The 16,511-nt window shown below is 51.7% G+C and overlaps 4 protein-coding genes across 4 annotated transcripts; 2 read left to right on the top strand and 2 right to left on the bottom strand.

The window, feature by feature from the left end:
• Positions 1–217: 217 nt before the first annotated feature.
• J4E88_003464 (uncharacterized protein) lies at positions 218–2,278 on the bottom strand (the record flags this gene model as incomplete). The annotated part of the gene is made up of 3 exons (XM_049397115.1): positions 218–808; positions 1,332–2,204; positions 2,273–2,278. The coding sequence occupies 3 exons, from the start codon at positions 2,276–2,278 to the stop codon at positions 218–220; spliced, it is 1,470 nt and encodes a 489-aa protein (XP_049257457.1).
• A 1,087-nt stretch (positions 2,279–3,365) lies between these two features.
• J4E88_003463 (uncharacterized protein) lies at positions 3,366–4,727 on the top strand (the record flags this gene model as incomplete). The annotated part of the gene is made up of 5 exons (XM_049397114.1): positions 3,366–3,372; positions 3,648–3,828; positions 3,878–4,042; positions 4,097–4,454; positions 4,680–4,727. 5 exons carry the CDS (start codon positions 3,366–3,368, stop codon positions 4,725–4,727), a joined length of 759 nt encoding a protein of 252 aa, XP_049257456.1.
• Positions 4,728–6,210: 1,483 nt separating this feature from the next.
• J4E88_003462 (uncharacterized protein) lies at positions 6,211–6,794 on the top strand (the record flags this gene model as incomplete). The annotated part of the gene is made up of 2 exons (XM_049397113.1): positions 6,211–6,589; positions 6,646–6,794. 2 exons carry the CDS (start codon positions 6,211–6,213, stop codon positions 6,792–6,794), a joined length of 528 nt encoding a protein of 175 aa, XP_049257455.1.
• A 6,911-nt stretch (positions 6,795–13,705) lies between these two features.
• Positions 13,706–15,746, bottom strand: J4E88_003461 (uncharacterized protein; the record flags this gene model as incomplete). Its single annotated transcript, XM_049397112.1, has 4 exons — positions 13,706–13,956; positions 14,006–15,262; positions 15,312–15,511; positions 15,571–15,746. 4 exons carry the CDS (start codon positions 15,744–15,746, stop codon positions 13,706–13,708), a joined length of 1,884 nt encoding a protein of 627 aa, XP_049257454.1.
• Between the last annotated feature and the right edge of the window lie 765 nt (positions 15,747–16,511).

The following is a 16,511-nucleotide window of genomic DNA, read 5'->3' as shown; positions in this document are numbered from 1 at the left end:
GGATTCGCTACGGAAGTACAACTATGCTACAAAGCCTCGTCGCAAACCATCATCATATCGACACCTCAGCTCCGACCAGCCAAGCATGCCCGGGCCCCGCCGTATCTACTTGCAACAGAAGGAAAGCATTCATCCGCGCGATCGCGACACCCTCCTCAACACCTACACGCACATCGTCCATCAATCACAACCACCACCATCAACACCACAAACTCACTCAATCGCCATCGCCGCCATCGTCTGCCTGCTCCGAGAGCAGATCCAACATGTGTGTCCGCGTCCACTCCAGTTGGTCGATAGGAAAATACCTGAGAGCAAACTGAGCGACAAGCTTGGGCGCTTTGTCAAGGATGAGACGCCTCATGTCGTGTGGGTTCCTGATCTCGCGAACGGTAGCGTAGACCTCGGCGTGCAGCTTGTCCCGCTGTGGCTTGAGCGCAGGACAGCAATGCAGGAGATGATACACCGTCTCGAGTCTGCCCTTGAAGCGGTCTTTGCACAAGCGGCAATACGAGTCGTCGATCTTGGATCGGCACAACTCGCGTCGGTGCTGGAGAAGACCGATGTACTCGGTGCGCAGAGCGAAGAGAACGTAGTCGAGAGGTCTGCCCAGGTTACGATATCGCTTCGGGTTCCGCCGGTCCCACTTCGTCCTCAAAGCTGGAGGCATCGGTCTGTCGGGATGGGCTGCGACGAAGCGGTCGAACTTCGCCTTGCGCCAATGCTCGTGGTGCTTCTTGACTGTATCGAAGGCCCAGTCCTTAAGAAGGGTCTTCAACCTAAGCTTCACCCTCTGATGGAAGTCGACCTGCGTCAATGTGACAAGTTGTCAAGTGCGAAGCGCAAGGTCATTTCGTAGGAACTGAATTTTGCGAGTTGATCTCGCATCGTGTTCAATGATTCGCCTACAATACACGCCCTCGCTCGAAGCTCACGATGAGACGAATGCAGATGACAAAAGATGCAATACTTGTAGTCGGAGAGAACATTTAAGATCACTTCAACATTGAGCCATGGCGAATGTCCACGCCTCTTGGAGTGAGCGCGTTCGCATCAACCCATCCGATCTTGATCTCACACTGAAGGTCTCTGACGACATTGCATGCTTTCACAAAGAGTTGAGGGAATTGGTTATCAGAGGGGTTTAGATTTGTTATCGGGCTGGCTATAAGATTCGTGGAAGTGTTCTCATGATGTATCGCACAGGCAACATCACAACTCCAGGCAAAAAAACATCAGATTCGATCTAAGGAATCCGATACACTTTATTCTATAAACGGCCGTACCTCGTGAGCATCCTCATCAAGCAAGGTCCATCTACTCGTACACACTCTACCGTCTTTGATGACAGCCAAGAGATTTCTCTCCGGCTGTGCCAAAACCGATATGTCTTCCAAAGGATTTGCGTTCAGAATCAGCAAATCCGCAGCGAAGCCTTGCTTGATCTGCCCCAGAAAGTTTTCCTGGCGCATCATCTTGGCGGGGGTGATGGTCGCGCTTCGTAAGATTGCCAGAGGAGGTAGTACTTTACTTCGGATGGTGAACTCATCGAGCTGGCTTACGCCGAGATGTCCGAGAAGATCAGAACCGTAGCATATGTTTACCCCAGCGTCCGCAGCAATCTTAAGACCTCGCAGCCCTGCCACGTATACTTCCGCATTTTTCTCCATGGACTCGGCTGGCATGTATCCAGCAAACTTTTCATCGCCCATCGCGGTGTAGGTTACCAGAGTTGGGGTGAGATATGCGCCCTTCTGGGCCATCAACTCTGCTGTCTCCTTATCGATCATGTTACCATGCTCGATACCCATGACCCCGTTCTCCATCGCTTGCCGAATGGATTGCGGGGTATACGCATGAGAAGTCACATACGTCTGGCTGTTTTTGGCGACTGTTGTAATGGCGCTGATTTCTTCCGACGTGAACTGAACATTGTCGATACGGTCTGTCGGACTGCAAACACCACCTCCCCCCATGATTTTGATAAAGTCGGATCCGGTTCGAATGTTTTCGCGCGTTGCGCGCAAGCACTCTGGCACACCGTCGCAAATAAAGGATGGGAAGTTTGATGAGCCGCCGCCGCAGCATTCAATGTTTGAGTGGTCGTGGGAGCCTCGCGTATCTCCGTGCCCGCCTGTCTGGCTTAGGAAATTGCCCGCGATAAACAATCTAGGTCCCTGCACAAGACCATCTTCGATCGATTGCTTGAGAGACAATTGCGCTCCGCCGTAATCTCTTACTGTGGTAAAGCCTCTATCGAGCATTTGCTTACAAACATGCGCGTGTCTGTAGGCTGATGTCGTTGGGTTCAGAGATTTAGTATCTTGCCATTGTATTTCGCCAGGTACTGCAATGATGTGGACATGGCAATCGAACAATCCCGGACAGAGGTATTTTCCTCGAAGATCGACTCGTGTCGCGACGTCAGCAAGATTGGACGATTTGAGCATACCCTCGGAGCTGTGTTGAAGCTCGACCTGTTCGATTCGTCCTCCGGACAATTTGACAGTAGCATTCTCGTGGATTACGCCGGCCTCGACATCCACTAGGTTGACATTGGTGAAGATATAGGCTTTTTGTGCTGGAGGTGTCCACGGCTTAAGCAGTTGTCCGTGGTATGAAGATGCAGATACCATGGCGTCAAGGGATATGTTCGGTAACAAATGCGTGAGAAACAGCGGGAAATGGGTGATGAAAGCCAGGAAAATGAACCGATATCACTTTTACTATCTTAAGGCACCAGATCATGCCGGGTTTTCGTTCTGCTTACTCAATTGATAGTCAATGATTTTTCCGAACGTTGTGGATATTGAACGGGTCTGCGCCGTGCTGTTGTTCGTCTCCCATCCGCGCGGGTATTGGAAGTTGGAGCTTACCCGTGGTCAGGGTACAGATACCCGACCCGAGTCGTACTTTAGCATCGGGTATATGTGCTATCTTTGAGAAGTAGGCCCTTCTAGCTAGTGAGCTGCTAGCTTTGTGGATAACTCCCCGCATTCCAAGCTCCTGGCAAAACCAAACTTCGTGCGTTCCGGCGCCACAAGTGTAGAAATGTATCGTCGCATACCTTCGTGCTCAGCGCGCTATGCAGAATACGATAGCGGCACATTTATCTCTCCATGCTTCACTGGGTAGATAGTATCGCGTGTGTGACTTGTGTTCGGCACAGGCGGCGTCTAGCTTCGCGCGGCTTCAATCCCTGCCAACGTTCGGCAAAGTAGCCTGATAGCGACGATACGCCTTATCCTGACTATCCATATATCTTACTTGTCGTGACCAGAATCTTGAAGTTGTTGGACAGTAGGACTGTACTTCAACAGATTCTAGCATTTCTCGTCAATCTCGTACTTGCCTTCGACGCCAACATGGCAAGTCACATCGCCAGCGATGAGAAGACACAGCCAGATATCGCCTTGGCCAATGACACTCAGTCAAATTCAGAGACTGAAGATCTCGCTATGTTGGCTCTGGAAAAACGCGTCCTCAAAAAGACTGATATGGTAGTTTTGCCAATGGTAACGCTCCCAGTGCAACTTTTGCGATGATACAAGCTTATAACTTCGATCGATACAGATGTGCTTCGTTTTCTTCTTCCAGTGTAAGATCAGGATTTCCGACCAAGGAACATATCTCTGACAAATGAGCAGATCTAGACAAGCAGAGCCTGAGCTATGCATCAGTGTATGGTCTTATCACCGACCTGAACTTGAGGGGCAACCAGTTCGCATGGACCTCTTCCATATTTTACGTTGGACAGCTTGCTTCTGAGTTCCCGTTCATCTACCTCATGAGCCGCTTCAGACTGTCCAAGTTCGTTGGAATTACAATGTAAGTCTATTATCGCTAGATTATGCATCCCATGACTAAGTTTCAACAGTGTTGTCTGGGGCGCAGTCTGCATGTGCCTTGCCGCTCCAAAAACATACCATCAGTTTTTAGCTGTGCGCTTTTTTCTAGGAGCAGCAGAAGGGGCAGTCAGTCCAGCCTTCATCACCATTACAAGCATCTGGTACAAGAAAAGCGAGCATGCGCTACGCATAGGGTACGTCGCGAGAAAAGAAGAACAGAGACGGCAAGCTAACAGAATGTGTGATAGTTGCTGGATTACATGCAATGCTCTTGCGCAAATCGTCGGCTCTCTACTCATGTACGGCATCGGAGAACACAACGAATCATCGCTGGCATCTTGGAGACTTATGTTCCTTGTCTGTGGGATATTCACCTCGCTCTGCGGAGTAGTTTTCTATTTCGTCATGCCCGACGGTCCTGATACGGCTTGGTTTTTGACCGCGGAAGAGAAGGTCGCTGCTCGTCATCGGCTCTCTGAAGATCACGACGGCGGCGACAAGACATCCTTTTCTATGGCACAACTCAAGGAGGCTGCATTCGACTTCAAGACATATGCTGCGTTTGCTTTCGGTATCCTCGTCACTGCTCCGGCTCCAGTGCTCACTGTAAGTCAGCCCTTTGGAGACGTTATTCTCGCACTAACAAGTCTTCTTAAAAGTTCGCGTCTTTGATCATCAAACAACTCGGCTATACCTCCGGCGACACTCTACTGCACGGATCGCCCTCCGGAGCGGTTCAGATTGTAGCCATATGGATTGGAATCACCGCGTGCTTGATATGGCCCCAGAAACGTTCTCTTGTCATAATCGGACTCGTTTTGATACCCCTAGCCGGATGTATTATGCTGCTGGTACTACCTCTACAAGGCTGGCCCATAATCATAGCGGCTTGGCTCGGCTCTTGCATCTCGAGTATTTTCTCGCTGACCATGAGTCTGAACGCGTCTAATATTCGGGGCAACACGAAGAGATCCGTCGTCAATACAATGTATTTTGTTGGTTACTGTTCTGGCTGTATTGGATTCCCGCAGCTGTGGACGACGGAGACTGCGCCTCGGTATACTGCCGGCTTGATTGTTTCCGTGGTGGATTGGGTTCTTCTTATCTTGCTTATGGCGTACTATTGGTTCCACGGATGGAGTGAGAACAAGAGGAGGGACGAACTTGAGAAAGAGTCGGCTGTCACAGTATACGAGTCTGGTGCAGATGTTACAGACAAACAGGACTTGACTTTTAGATATTCTCTATAGTTGTCGATAGTGTTGTAGAAAAAATGTTGTTCTTCGCAGAGAGATCGCAATCCTCAGACTCTGGCAAAAAGTCCTACCCGCCAGTCTACCCACTGGTGGGTAGGCATCCGTGTGCCAATCGAGAATGTAGTGCAGCCGGATGGCGTCTCAGAGTTGCAGCCTGTCCGCGGCGAGGGCCACGAACCTGCTCCACTCTTTGGGAAGTTGGAGCAGAGCCAATTGTAACAACACGCGAAGCCCGTGAGCTACCGAGCTATCGGCTCTCCGCATGAGCCGCATCGCATAAGCCGCATCGCATGCGCAATACCGACGTCGACGTCGCGATCGGGAGAAAGAGAGCGTTGAGGACACGGCATCGCTGCCTGGCGCGGGCCGCTTCGGCGCGGACGAGGGGCGAAGGACGCAGGCGAAGAGCAGTGACATGGAGTCAAGAGTGTGGTCTATGGCCAGTGGGAGGGAGGCAACAGAGCTGAGGATGTGAGATGGTCGAATGCGGGACGTCGCTGCGTGTTCGGCAGTCGTCTCAGCGCGGGCATGAGGCGGTCGGTGAAGGTGAACAGTGAGAGCGAGGGCGCGGTAGCCTACGCCACCAGCCGTTGGGCTTCATTGCGCGTGGCATGAGGCAGTGGGTGGAGGTGCAGTGGTGGTCGTGGCAAGATGGACACATCCCGCGCCAGATGCATCGCCGGGTGTTGGATAGTTGGTGGAGACGAAGAGCTGCGGCTGCGACACGTTGGACGCGTACTCCGGGCCGAGGGCGGAGCGGGGCGGAGCTAGCGCAGTGGCACTTCATCAATCGCAGTTGGCGCTCCATCTGGCAATTACCACTACCATGCGTGTGAATAACGTGAACTGATTTGTGTGTGACGCCGTAGCCTGAAGGAGAATGTGCCTTCATGGCTCGTCAATGAGCGCAGTCCGGATAGTGACGCATTGGCTGAGTCACGCCAGGCGTCAGCCAATCAACGATCGCTTGTTTGTTGGGAACCAGAGGCCTTCAAGGCGACGACCCACGGTCTGTGTTCGCATCTACGAGTACAGTCATACCCTGCGGCTTCCGCCATGCAGGACGATATAAAATCTCCTTGCCCCATCTCCAGATCGGGGCAATCATGGCGTCCAAAAAGTTCGCGCACTGGAATGGTTTCCCCTTCATGACCGCCCCGCGAACGAAATACTACTCTGGCCAGACACAATCCCCGCTTTTCCGACTATCCCGCGAGATTCGGGATTTCATCTATGAATACTACGCGCTAGGAGAAGGCGACAATGGCTACCATTACGACAGTGAGACCGGGAAGATGCTCGAGCAACCAACATCATCAGAGTCTAAACACGTTGTTCGCCTTGGTCTCATGATTTCGTGCCGCATCGCTGCTGAGGAGCTTAAGAATTGCGCTTTCCGCAAGTTGCAGTTTAGTCCTCATCTTTCGCAGGATGATGGACAGGCGTTTTTGGGACTTGCTTCGAGGGCTGGGCGGTTCCAGAGCTGTAAGTGATACTTTGGGCCTAGAGTGTTGTCTTTGCACTAAGACGAACTGTTACAGTACTGAGATATGTGGACCGCCAAAAGAGGCGGATGTTGATCAAAGTTGCCGGACTGCTGCAGGATGAAGACTGGCTTGACCTGCACGATCGATTCCCATCGGTTCAAGGATGGTTCAAGCGATGCTTAATGCACTCAGGTAAGTTGTAGATGTGCGAAGAGTATGTGAAAGGTACGCTGACTTCGCATGCTCACCCCGACAGTGGCGACCCGGTACGATCAGTTTGGTGGTACAGCGGAAAACCGCGAACGCCTCGCTTCAATATCCTTCAGCGACGCTCTTCAACACGTTCTGGTCCTGGCAAAGAACCGTAATCCGCCCATGTTCGCAAGACTCGCGTGCACTATGTTTGGTATGGGCAGATGTCCCCTAGATGGCGGCTTCTTCTACGAGAACAACTATTTTATCGAAGGCGCCTTATACGATATATTCTCCTGGCATCCTAACTCGTGGAGTCTACCGAACGACGACGAGCTTTCCAGATTGGAAGCGCTCATTTGCATGCCAGGGGATACAGATACCCGGTTATCAGTAACCGATGATGGAACGTTCTACTTTTCGGATGTAGCGGATCATCTTGAGTATTGGAATCTTTACCGACTTTGGTGTTTCTCCGCAGCCTCCACCGCGATCGATTTTTGTAAGTAACCTCTTTAGACTTTCAGCGCCCACACAGATCCTGCCCTTGCTCCGCATCGTGAATTGTTCCACTAACACGCTCAGTGCAAAAGCTCCCGCGACAAAAGAGAGATAACATGCATGCGATCATACTCAATGAAACTAGGATTGCTGCCTCACGTCCTGAGCATCATGCGCGTGGACTCATACCCTTCTGCCGTGAGAATCCCAAGCTCCAGATAGAAAGACGCCTTGCGATATCTGCCTCGCGATACCCCGAGCCCCGCTCGGATCGGGGCGACGTCTGGGACATGTCAGGGTGCTTCCAGGAGACGATGCTCTGGATCGAAGCAGCTTTGGAGTTGTCAACGCTTGGGATGCCTGCTCGATCCTATACTCTAGTGATCTATGGCGGGTCTGACTTCTGGCAAGTCTTCAAACATGCCGCAGCTTTGCAAGAAGCGACTTATGAGCTACTCCAACGAAAAGGACGTCCGATACCCCCCAGACCCCATTCTCCACAGTATAACTGCATCCCGACCTTCCCAGAAAACTTCTCCAAGATAATACGGAAAATTACGGAAGGTACATCCTTTGTCAGATTGGAAGGCGGGGATGTGGGCGATGTCTGGGATTCTGACGTCTTCTTTCATGAGCGCATGAATTGGACCGATGAGCAGTGGTGGATGGATGGTCATACCAACGTCTTATATCCCAGTATGTCCTTGAACATACTTCCAAAGATACCTAGCACTCGGCGTTGAGACAGGTAATGGAAAACGTCAACGAAACATTGAGCCCGGGGCCATGCTCAGAGTATGCTCAACCCTGGCCATAGGTAGTCTGCCCGGTGTAGCCTCCAAGAAGCTGCGTCATATCCAGTACGTCTAGCCGGCCGTCATCCCACTCAAACCCTCGAGGAACCTCTCCTTGAAAAGTTGATCCGTTGAATGCATCGAAGTTCCAGTTAGCATTTCCTTGATCAAGCCAGCGATAGTCCAGAGTATCAAGCGTATTGTTATTGGGGCCGACTCCGTACATGAGAGGGCTTTCGTGAGCGCGTATCCCAGAATCGCTCGGCAGAGTTTCTGGATCGAGTTGAGAACACAAGTTGTCCGGTCGCGATTCATGACTTCTAGATGATTCTTGCTCTGACATCCAGTTCACCCAAGCTTGATATGAGGCCGTTATAGATGTTGGTTGCATGGAGCCTCCAACTGAAAGCCCGCCTTGGCCTCGGTATATTTTCTGGCGCAAGTCGGAAGCAAGTCTCCTGAGTTGCTCAATAGTATGAAGATCCGACGAAGCTCCACGGCAGCCTCCATGTGCCATGTAACGTAACATGTCGACGCCATCGTCTATGATTCTGCTCGTCTCGTCTCCGTGCTGCAGAATACTATGGAGTATCAATATGATCAATGCTGCGGCTGAAGCATGATGATCTGTGAACGAGAAGCGGCAGAGCAAGTTGTGTTTCTTCAAGACCAGTATTAGCTCAATCGTCGCCTTCGCAGCGTCGACGCAGAGGGTCGCAAGGTCCGTCCGACTTTGGGGCTGTTCCGGTGCGGGGGTTGCAGAGTCCGACAAAGCTTGAATGCGTTCACGCGAGACTTGGAGAAGGGAGGCACGGCCCATGAGGATCCACGCCCAGTGATAGTGTATATGCAGGTGAACGGTCGTACGGAAATTCCGTTCGCTGGGAAGCAGGTCGTTGGGGTGGAGATTGGAGAAAAGCTGAGATCGCCACTCCTTCAATTGTTCTGACAGATCTTTGATGCATGGTGGCTTCGATTCGAGAGGACTTAAGTGATCGTCAGCATCGAACAATCGCTTTTGAGGCCTTCGCTTACATGTTTTGTACGATTTTCGAAATGATACGCGTTAACTTCAAGTATTCAATTTGATGTTGCACGTTCGATTGATATTCGAGGTTGTCCAACGACGGATGATGTTTAGGAAAGGGTGCATCGATCGCGTCTTCTGCGATGCTAGAAGGCCGACCTAAAGCAATACTTGTGCGTCTGAGACAGCATTAGCTGAGGCCAATCGTAAGAAAGGATGTGCCATACTTGTCTATAGAATAAACACTCCACCACAAACGATTGCGAACTTCCGTAATTCGAGGATCCAATGTCACGGCTAATGTCTTGCGGTGCAGCCCACTGGCAATTGACATCCTCATAGCCATTCCAAGGTAGAGATAGGACGTGTCTGGCAGGTTGTATGGCAATTTGTACAGACCTGCCAGTAGACACACTTGGACTCCCTTCAGAGTACATGTGTCAATGACCCTTGGAATAAGCTTCTGAGCACTGTCGTAGAAGTTCTTTCCAGGGTCTATAGGAAGCGGGTCGTTGGATGTAGGTCGGGATCTCAAATGCGCAAATTGGCTACCGAAGGCAAAGACAAGCAAAGCGAAGCAAATAAATGCATCGTCAATCGCACCTCCGGATGAGGTGCCGGTGTAATAGCTGTTGAGAGTAGTATAGAACCACTCTCTGTCGCAATAAAAGAACGTTGCTTCGACGTGATAGAAGAATGTGGAAACAAGGAATGCGGCGATCTCTTGAGGAGGGAATGCTTTCATTGCCTCGGTTGACTCTTTATTGTGAACAGGCGGTGGCCTGACGATGCTGGCCATTTCCTAACACGGCGTTAATAAAAGCAACCTCACTGTTAACAATAGCTACCAGATATACGACGTACCAACGAGCTTCGGTTGGTTGAATCTAGGACCCTCTTTCGGGTAGTGGAATGCAAAACGTCTTGAACACAAAGAAGGAAACTCTCATTGGAACGGAGGCCAGTATATTCTAGACGAAAGTGAGTATACGGAACGCAAATGTATTGATGTCACACTCAACACGTACGAGTCCGATCAAAATCCTCTACAATCAGAATAGCATCTTCTGGTTCTACGCTGGGGACCGGTGACGGCTCACCAGGCGATTGCGCTCCACAGTCTGACCTCGAGTCTGTTGGGCTTTTCCCAAATGAAGTCTGAACTGCTTCTGGCGCAGCAAGTGAGACGTTACTGTCTGCGGGGCGGCCCAAGACTCTAACTTGAGCTGTCGGCATCGAAGAGGGGGTTCCAACGTCCTTGTCTTCATGTCCAGAGCCATGAGGATGTTTGTCCATCTGCTGGCCGTTGACAGCGGCATTTGAGCTGGTGGCGGGAGAACCCGACGCTTGAGCTGCATATAAATCACACTCTTCACCCTTTTCCACACACCTCTCGCAAGATCCTACATTTCGTGCAATGCAGCGGCTCTTGCGAGCCCTACAGACTGCGCATCTGCATTGCGTGTCAGTTGCCACGGCGAAAAATTGCTGTATCGCGGAGCCGCAAGATGAGCTGATCACTTACGCGCGTGAAACTCGAACTCGAATGTCATCAGGTACGCGTCTCAAACGCGGATTGCGTGGCATGACTAGTTGTTGCCGGAGTACATCGCAGCCTTCCTGTTCTTGGGGATCGGAGTTTGCGCAAGTGCCAATGATCAGGTCGACATTTCCCCACTCGGCCCCTTATCTCACACGGATCGCTTGAAATCATGCCGAGGCAGCGTGCAGGGCAAACCCCTGCTAGCTCTATCGGCGTCGATTCGGCTCGCTTATTGTCGCCAACGCCTCCCGGGTATCTGCCATCTGCAGCGGGTATGTGTTCCCTTCTTCATCGCAAAATGCTGTCTCCATGCTTCCTGGGCGACTAGAGAAGATTTCCCCACTATAGGAAGTCTCCCCGCAGATTGATAGTGACAACTAAATCAATGCGGTGGAAGATTACGATGATGTGCAGCTAGCGCTATACAATTGTCCATGACCCTTTCTTGTGAGCATGAGTTTGGTACTCGTTTTCACCCTGGGAATATAGCAAACTTGAGATCGTGCAATCATGCAACTATCCGCCGTTTTTCATCTAGTTCTTACCATGGGGGGATGCTGCTTTGCATCAAGGCCAACGGCAACCATAACAAACGGTACTGTCATCGGGCGTTCGCTGCCAGAGTTTAGTCAGGATGTCTTCCTCAGCATCCCATATGCGGACCCCCCTCCCAGATTCAATATTTCGACTGGTCGGACAACTGAATTCGACGGTGCTTTTGATGCCGGGTGAGTAGAAAGCTCATTCAATTGACACTGACCTAAGAACATGTACAGCAACTATTCCACGGTCTGTCACGGAACAGGGTCTCCCCCCTCAGGTTCCAGATTCAGTGAAGACTGCTTAACACTAAATATCGTCCGCCCATCTTCCACGATAGCTGATTCCAGCGAACATCCGGTCGTAATCTGGATTCATGGCGGCGGATTCTGGCAAGGCAGCGCCGCAACCCCTACGGAGAACGGAAGCTATATTGGTACGCCCTTTGTTCCCTTCGCAAAACTATCATGGCTAACATTGGTCGTCATTAGTTCAGCAGTCTGTCGCTCAGGGCACGCCAATTGTGGGTGATCTAAGATTCCTGAATGCCACCCTTAATCATATAAGCTTACTAAAGGCCTCTATAGATCTTCGTCTCCATTCAGTATAGACTTTTGTTTTACGGATTCCCTTCAGGAGATGAACCACATTCTCTTGGTGTAGAGAATCTTGGTTTGCTCGACCAGCGACTTGCTTTCCGATGGGTACAAGAAAACATCGCTGCATTCGGTGGGTCTCCTTCGAAAGTCACCATCATGGGACAAAGGTTAGCGGGTCGCTTTATGCATGCAAGTGATATGCTGACCTTGAGTAGTGCTGGTGGCACTAGTATCCTCCAACACCTCGTCGCATATGGAGGTCGAGATGACCACCTTTTCCGAGCAGGTAAGCTTCATTCTTCTTTCAACCACGATAACGATAATAACATCTCTAGCTATCGTTCAGAGTGGCAGTTTCTACGACATGCCATGCAACTGGAATATATCATCCATTCGAGAGGCTCGTTATCAAACGTTTCTCAACAAGACTGGTTGTGAAAACTTCTCGTGTCTACGCTCACTCGACAACGAGATACTTTTCAACGTTTCTTTACAGCATTACGACCTATTCCTACCTTCTATTGATGGTAACTTTATGACGGCACACCCTGTGGAGTTGTTCAATCAAGCAAAGCAAGTCTCTGTTCCACTATTAATGGGTGGTAAGTTTACACTTTCGCTAAGAGAATTGAGTGAAGTAAACTAAGAAAACATGAGTGAATGACGATGAGGGCAACATTCTTGTCAAGCCCGGTTCCAACACAACAGTGGACATAGAGCAGGCTCTGATAGGTCTAAATGGATGTAGGTCATGGCCCCGTTGCAGACATGATCGGGTTAGACTGATAAGCTTCAGCAAGCTATGCAATCCAAAGCTCCGCGTTTAACAAGCTTTTTGAGTTATACCCGGATGATCCAACTGCCGGTGTCCCACATAACACTGGCCCCGGCGTGCTACCAACTGGATTTATGGACAAAACGGTTCGTCTTACTACATCTAGATGGAGCTCCGGCTGATACCGAACCCTAGAGCTATCTGATCTTCGGCGATGCGATCGAGCACTCGGTTCGCCGTTGGATGACAGGGCTATATGCGCAAGCTCGCAACCCTGTCTACAGCTACAGATTCGCTCAGGTTCCCTGGCATTCATCTGTACTCTTTGGAGCAACTCACAGTTCTGAGGTAAGTCGACCCATCAGTTCGTACCCTCTCACTCGCATCAACGCCGAGATTGACGCGCAACATAGATGAGCTACGTGTTCGGTAAACCTGACGGTCCACGGTCTTCCGATTCCCGCCTTGCTCAACATATGAGTGGAGCGTGGGCGTCTTTCGTACATGGCCTAGACCCCAACTTTGGAAACTCTAGTCTGCATTGGCCGGACTATCGAGTCGCAGGTCAAAACATGGTATTCGTGGCCGATGAGGAACATGTAGAAGAAGATTTGTATCGCAAGCAAGGATTGGCGCTCTGGACTGAGCAGAGAATCCAAGGTTGTACCGGACTGAGGGCTGGAGTCTGAGCTTGTCGATAGTTTCTTGCGGCAACGCTCGGAGCTTTTTGTCCTTCGGAACAATGGAAGTACACAGCAGAAATGCCTTTACGTTTATTGAGATACATATGTACTAGAGGTACATGCGAGTTGGATGCAATGATGCTCGTGAATTTCAGCGCTAATCGTCTAAACCTTGCACTACATCTCTCTCCATGCAAACACAGATGAACTTTTCTTGGCTAACAATACTGTTGTGGGATTTCTAAAGCACCGCTCGCTGATGGAAGAAGGACAGGAAAGAGAAACACCATGCAGGGGTATAAAACTACCATAGATGCATATGCTTTTACACGAATGAAAAGAGGACAAGGATGTAGGCAGTGACGAACGCTCCTCGGCCAGCACCAAGGGTGTGAGGCTGAGGGTGATTAGGGATGTAGGTTCTTAGGGCAGCAGCTCAGGTATCCGCGCATGACCACGGTTATCGGCGAGGGGTAGACTTGGTCTTCTTGTTGCGCCTCATGGGCATCATCCTTCCACCCTGTGCGATCTGGCCGTTGCCGTTGCTGCGCGACATTGAGCAAGCGGGTCGGTCGTCTTCAGATGACATAGATGCCATGGCGAACGAGTCGGTGTTGTGTCCGTAGTAGAGCAGCATGCCGGAGCGCATCTTCTTAACGCCGAGAATACCGATGGCGCCTGCGGAGTTGCTGTGCTTGACACTTGGGTGGCCTGGCATGGAGTTAGTATATCGCACATGAAAGCGACAAGGACTGTGTACCCATGAACTCGTTCTCGATCATTGCCTTGAGAGCTTCGTCCTCGGTAACTTCAACGTAGTCACCGCCACGGCTCTTCTTCACGCTCTGATAGAGACGCTCGGCGCATACCGTAGCGGCCATGGTGGTTGCCATGTGCTCACCGGTTCCGCTTGTGACAGTCGCGACAGAGGTCTGCTCGGGGTCGTCGGGGTCCACGGGAATGACTGCAGCACCAACGCCGACGAGAGCTGCTGGGCCCACACGCCCGCGGTACTTCATGCCAATGCCACCAGATGATGCACCGCAAGCAATGTTGCCCCAGCTGTCTATTGCGATAGCCCCAACGGTGTCGGTGATGTGATCTTCCTCGGCGTCATGGCGGCTCGCATTAGATGGCATCGGCGGTAGTGGCGCGGTCTCTCTGACGTGACTCAGAGGTGTCGATGCGGTAGCGAACTTCGAATTGACTGAGTTCTCGTCAGGAGTCTGTGGCAGACGAGTGTCGACACCATCACACTGAGAGCTCTCCACGGGATTGCCTTTTGCTGTCTGCGCGCTCGAATCAGAGTCAAAATCCTCCCCAGACCCATCAGCCCATGCTTTGCGTGGCTTTGGTGCGTAGGTCATGTCCTCCATCTGCGCATCTTCCATAATGCTCTCGTAGCCTGCATCGCGACGATACTCTTTCAGGGTAGGGATCTGTTGCGTGCTGTTGACAAAGGCATTGCGAGAAGCGTCCGCAACAGTAGGTGGGCGCACGTCAGCAGGCGATGGGGCTTGATCGATCAGTTCGGGTGCGCTGGTCTGCTCATCGCTTATCCAAGAGCTCGACGACTGCTCGGAAGGAGGAACTGAAGGGTCGGAAGATGCATTCTCGGCTTGGTCGTACATCACGTCGTCGGAATGCGGAGGTGACTGTGACTGCAGTAGGGATTTGTGGGTGCGTAGCAGGTTTTGGGTGTGTTGTTCGCGCACGCGTTCGTGCGCTCGCTCATCCGCTGGTGCCACATTGTCCCTGATCTTCCAACAGGACGGGTGGGCGCCGCTCTTCCTGGACTTGCGCTCGGCCGACCTTAAGTCGGAACGCCACCGCATCCAGCGCTCTTTCGCGGCGGGAGAAATAAGTGCGTCGTGGGGCAGGATGGGCATACCCATCTCCACAGCAAAGTCGGTGGCACCCTGCGACACCAAGAGGTTTGGAGGGACTCGACGCAGCGTAAGTGGACTCATCGTGTGGTCGTGAACCATTCGTGCTAGCGAGATAGGGTTCTTGATTTCTGCAATCATTGTCAGTGCTGGGCTATAGCCTCAAGTTGCAAGACTTACGAGCGACGGCCCCGACAGCTCCGCTACGCCCGTAATGATCGACCACGGAGGCATCGCACTCAACCACACCGTCCATTGCGAGGTTGCTTCCATAGCCAGCATTGGTGATTTCTCGATCTTCCAATGTCTTGATTGCAGCCTCGACAGCATCTAGCGCTGAGCCGCCGTTCTTCAGAATCAACATGGCCAGCTGCGCGGCACTGCGCATATTAGCATGAGCGTACGCGGGACAACCTAGAGAAAACACCAGAGAACTCACTCGTTACACGCTTCCAGATGTATCCTCTCGTTCTGGTGACTATGGTAGCCGGCGCCAGCGTGAACATATATGCAGCATACATCATCGTTTGGCGGACTACGCGAGGCTTTGCGTGTGTGCGTATCAATATGATAAGCTCCGTCTATGGGTGCATAGTGACGACTAGGGACCGACATGCCTTTGTGAGTGGAAAAGCGTCGACAAAGGTCGCGGAAGCGCAGGCCGAACGTATCCAGTGCAATGCAGTGAGAGATAACAGTTCTCAGATGAGGCTTGGCTGCAGTTTTGGATCTGTACAGACGCGACGAGCGTTTGTTGCCGGGCGGGGACGTTTGGCCGATTACTGGGATGATGCGATGTCGCTCTAGAGTGGGCGGTAGCGGCAGACGGCTGTGAGATTGACTGTGGAAACGGTCGTTAAGCGGTCATTCGAGACACGGGCAGGTGTAGGTTCGGAAGAGAAGATAGGTAATTCCAGGACAGACGAGGTGACTGAGGGGGAAAACGATGAGAAATTAATGGAGAGGATGAGCCGATGTAAAGGCGATGGGGACCTGTGGCGGCGGGGTGAGCAATGAGAGTGGGAGATATGCTCGATGAGCGCTGTAGGTGCACAGTCAGTGGAGAGGAGGTTAGCAGCGATGTCAAAAATGAGCTTGCGATGGCTCTTTCCTCTGCGCATCAGCCTAGGCCATGTGGTTGCAGTATTTTGCGGTATGACACAGACTCTGTTGAAGCGGTAGGCACGGCAGATCAGGGAGGTAGGAGCGATCGTGTCGACGAAGTGAGCAAGTCCTTCCCCACTATTTCGTCTCCCTCCGCTGCCAAGGGCGGAGCGGGGCGGTGCCTGATTCGACAACATGCACCGACCGCCGTCGTCACCTCTTTGACGAAGCCACCTCGACACCCAGCCCACGCGCTTCTGCTCTTATACCAGGCAT

The sequence above is a fragment of the Alternaria novae-zelandiae genome (assembly GCF_023758075.1).
Source record: "Alternaria novae-zelandiae strain BMP 2774 chromosome Unknown scaffold_5, whole genome shotgun sequence".
Taxonomy (NCBI): Eukaryota; Fungi; Ascomycota; class Dothideomycetes; order Pleosporales; family Pleosporaceae; genus Alternaria; species Alternaria novae-zelandiae.
Note: the sequence above shows the minus strand (reverse complement) of the source record. Positions and strands in the feature narration are given on the sequence as shown.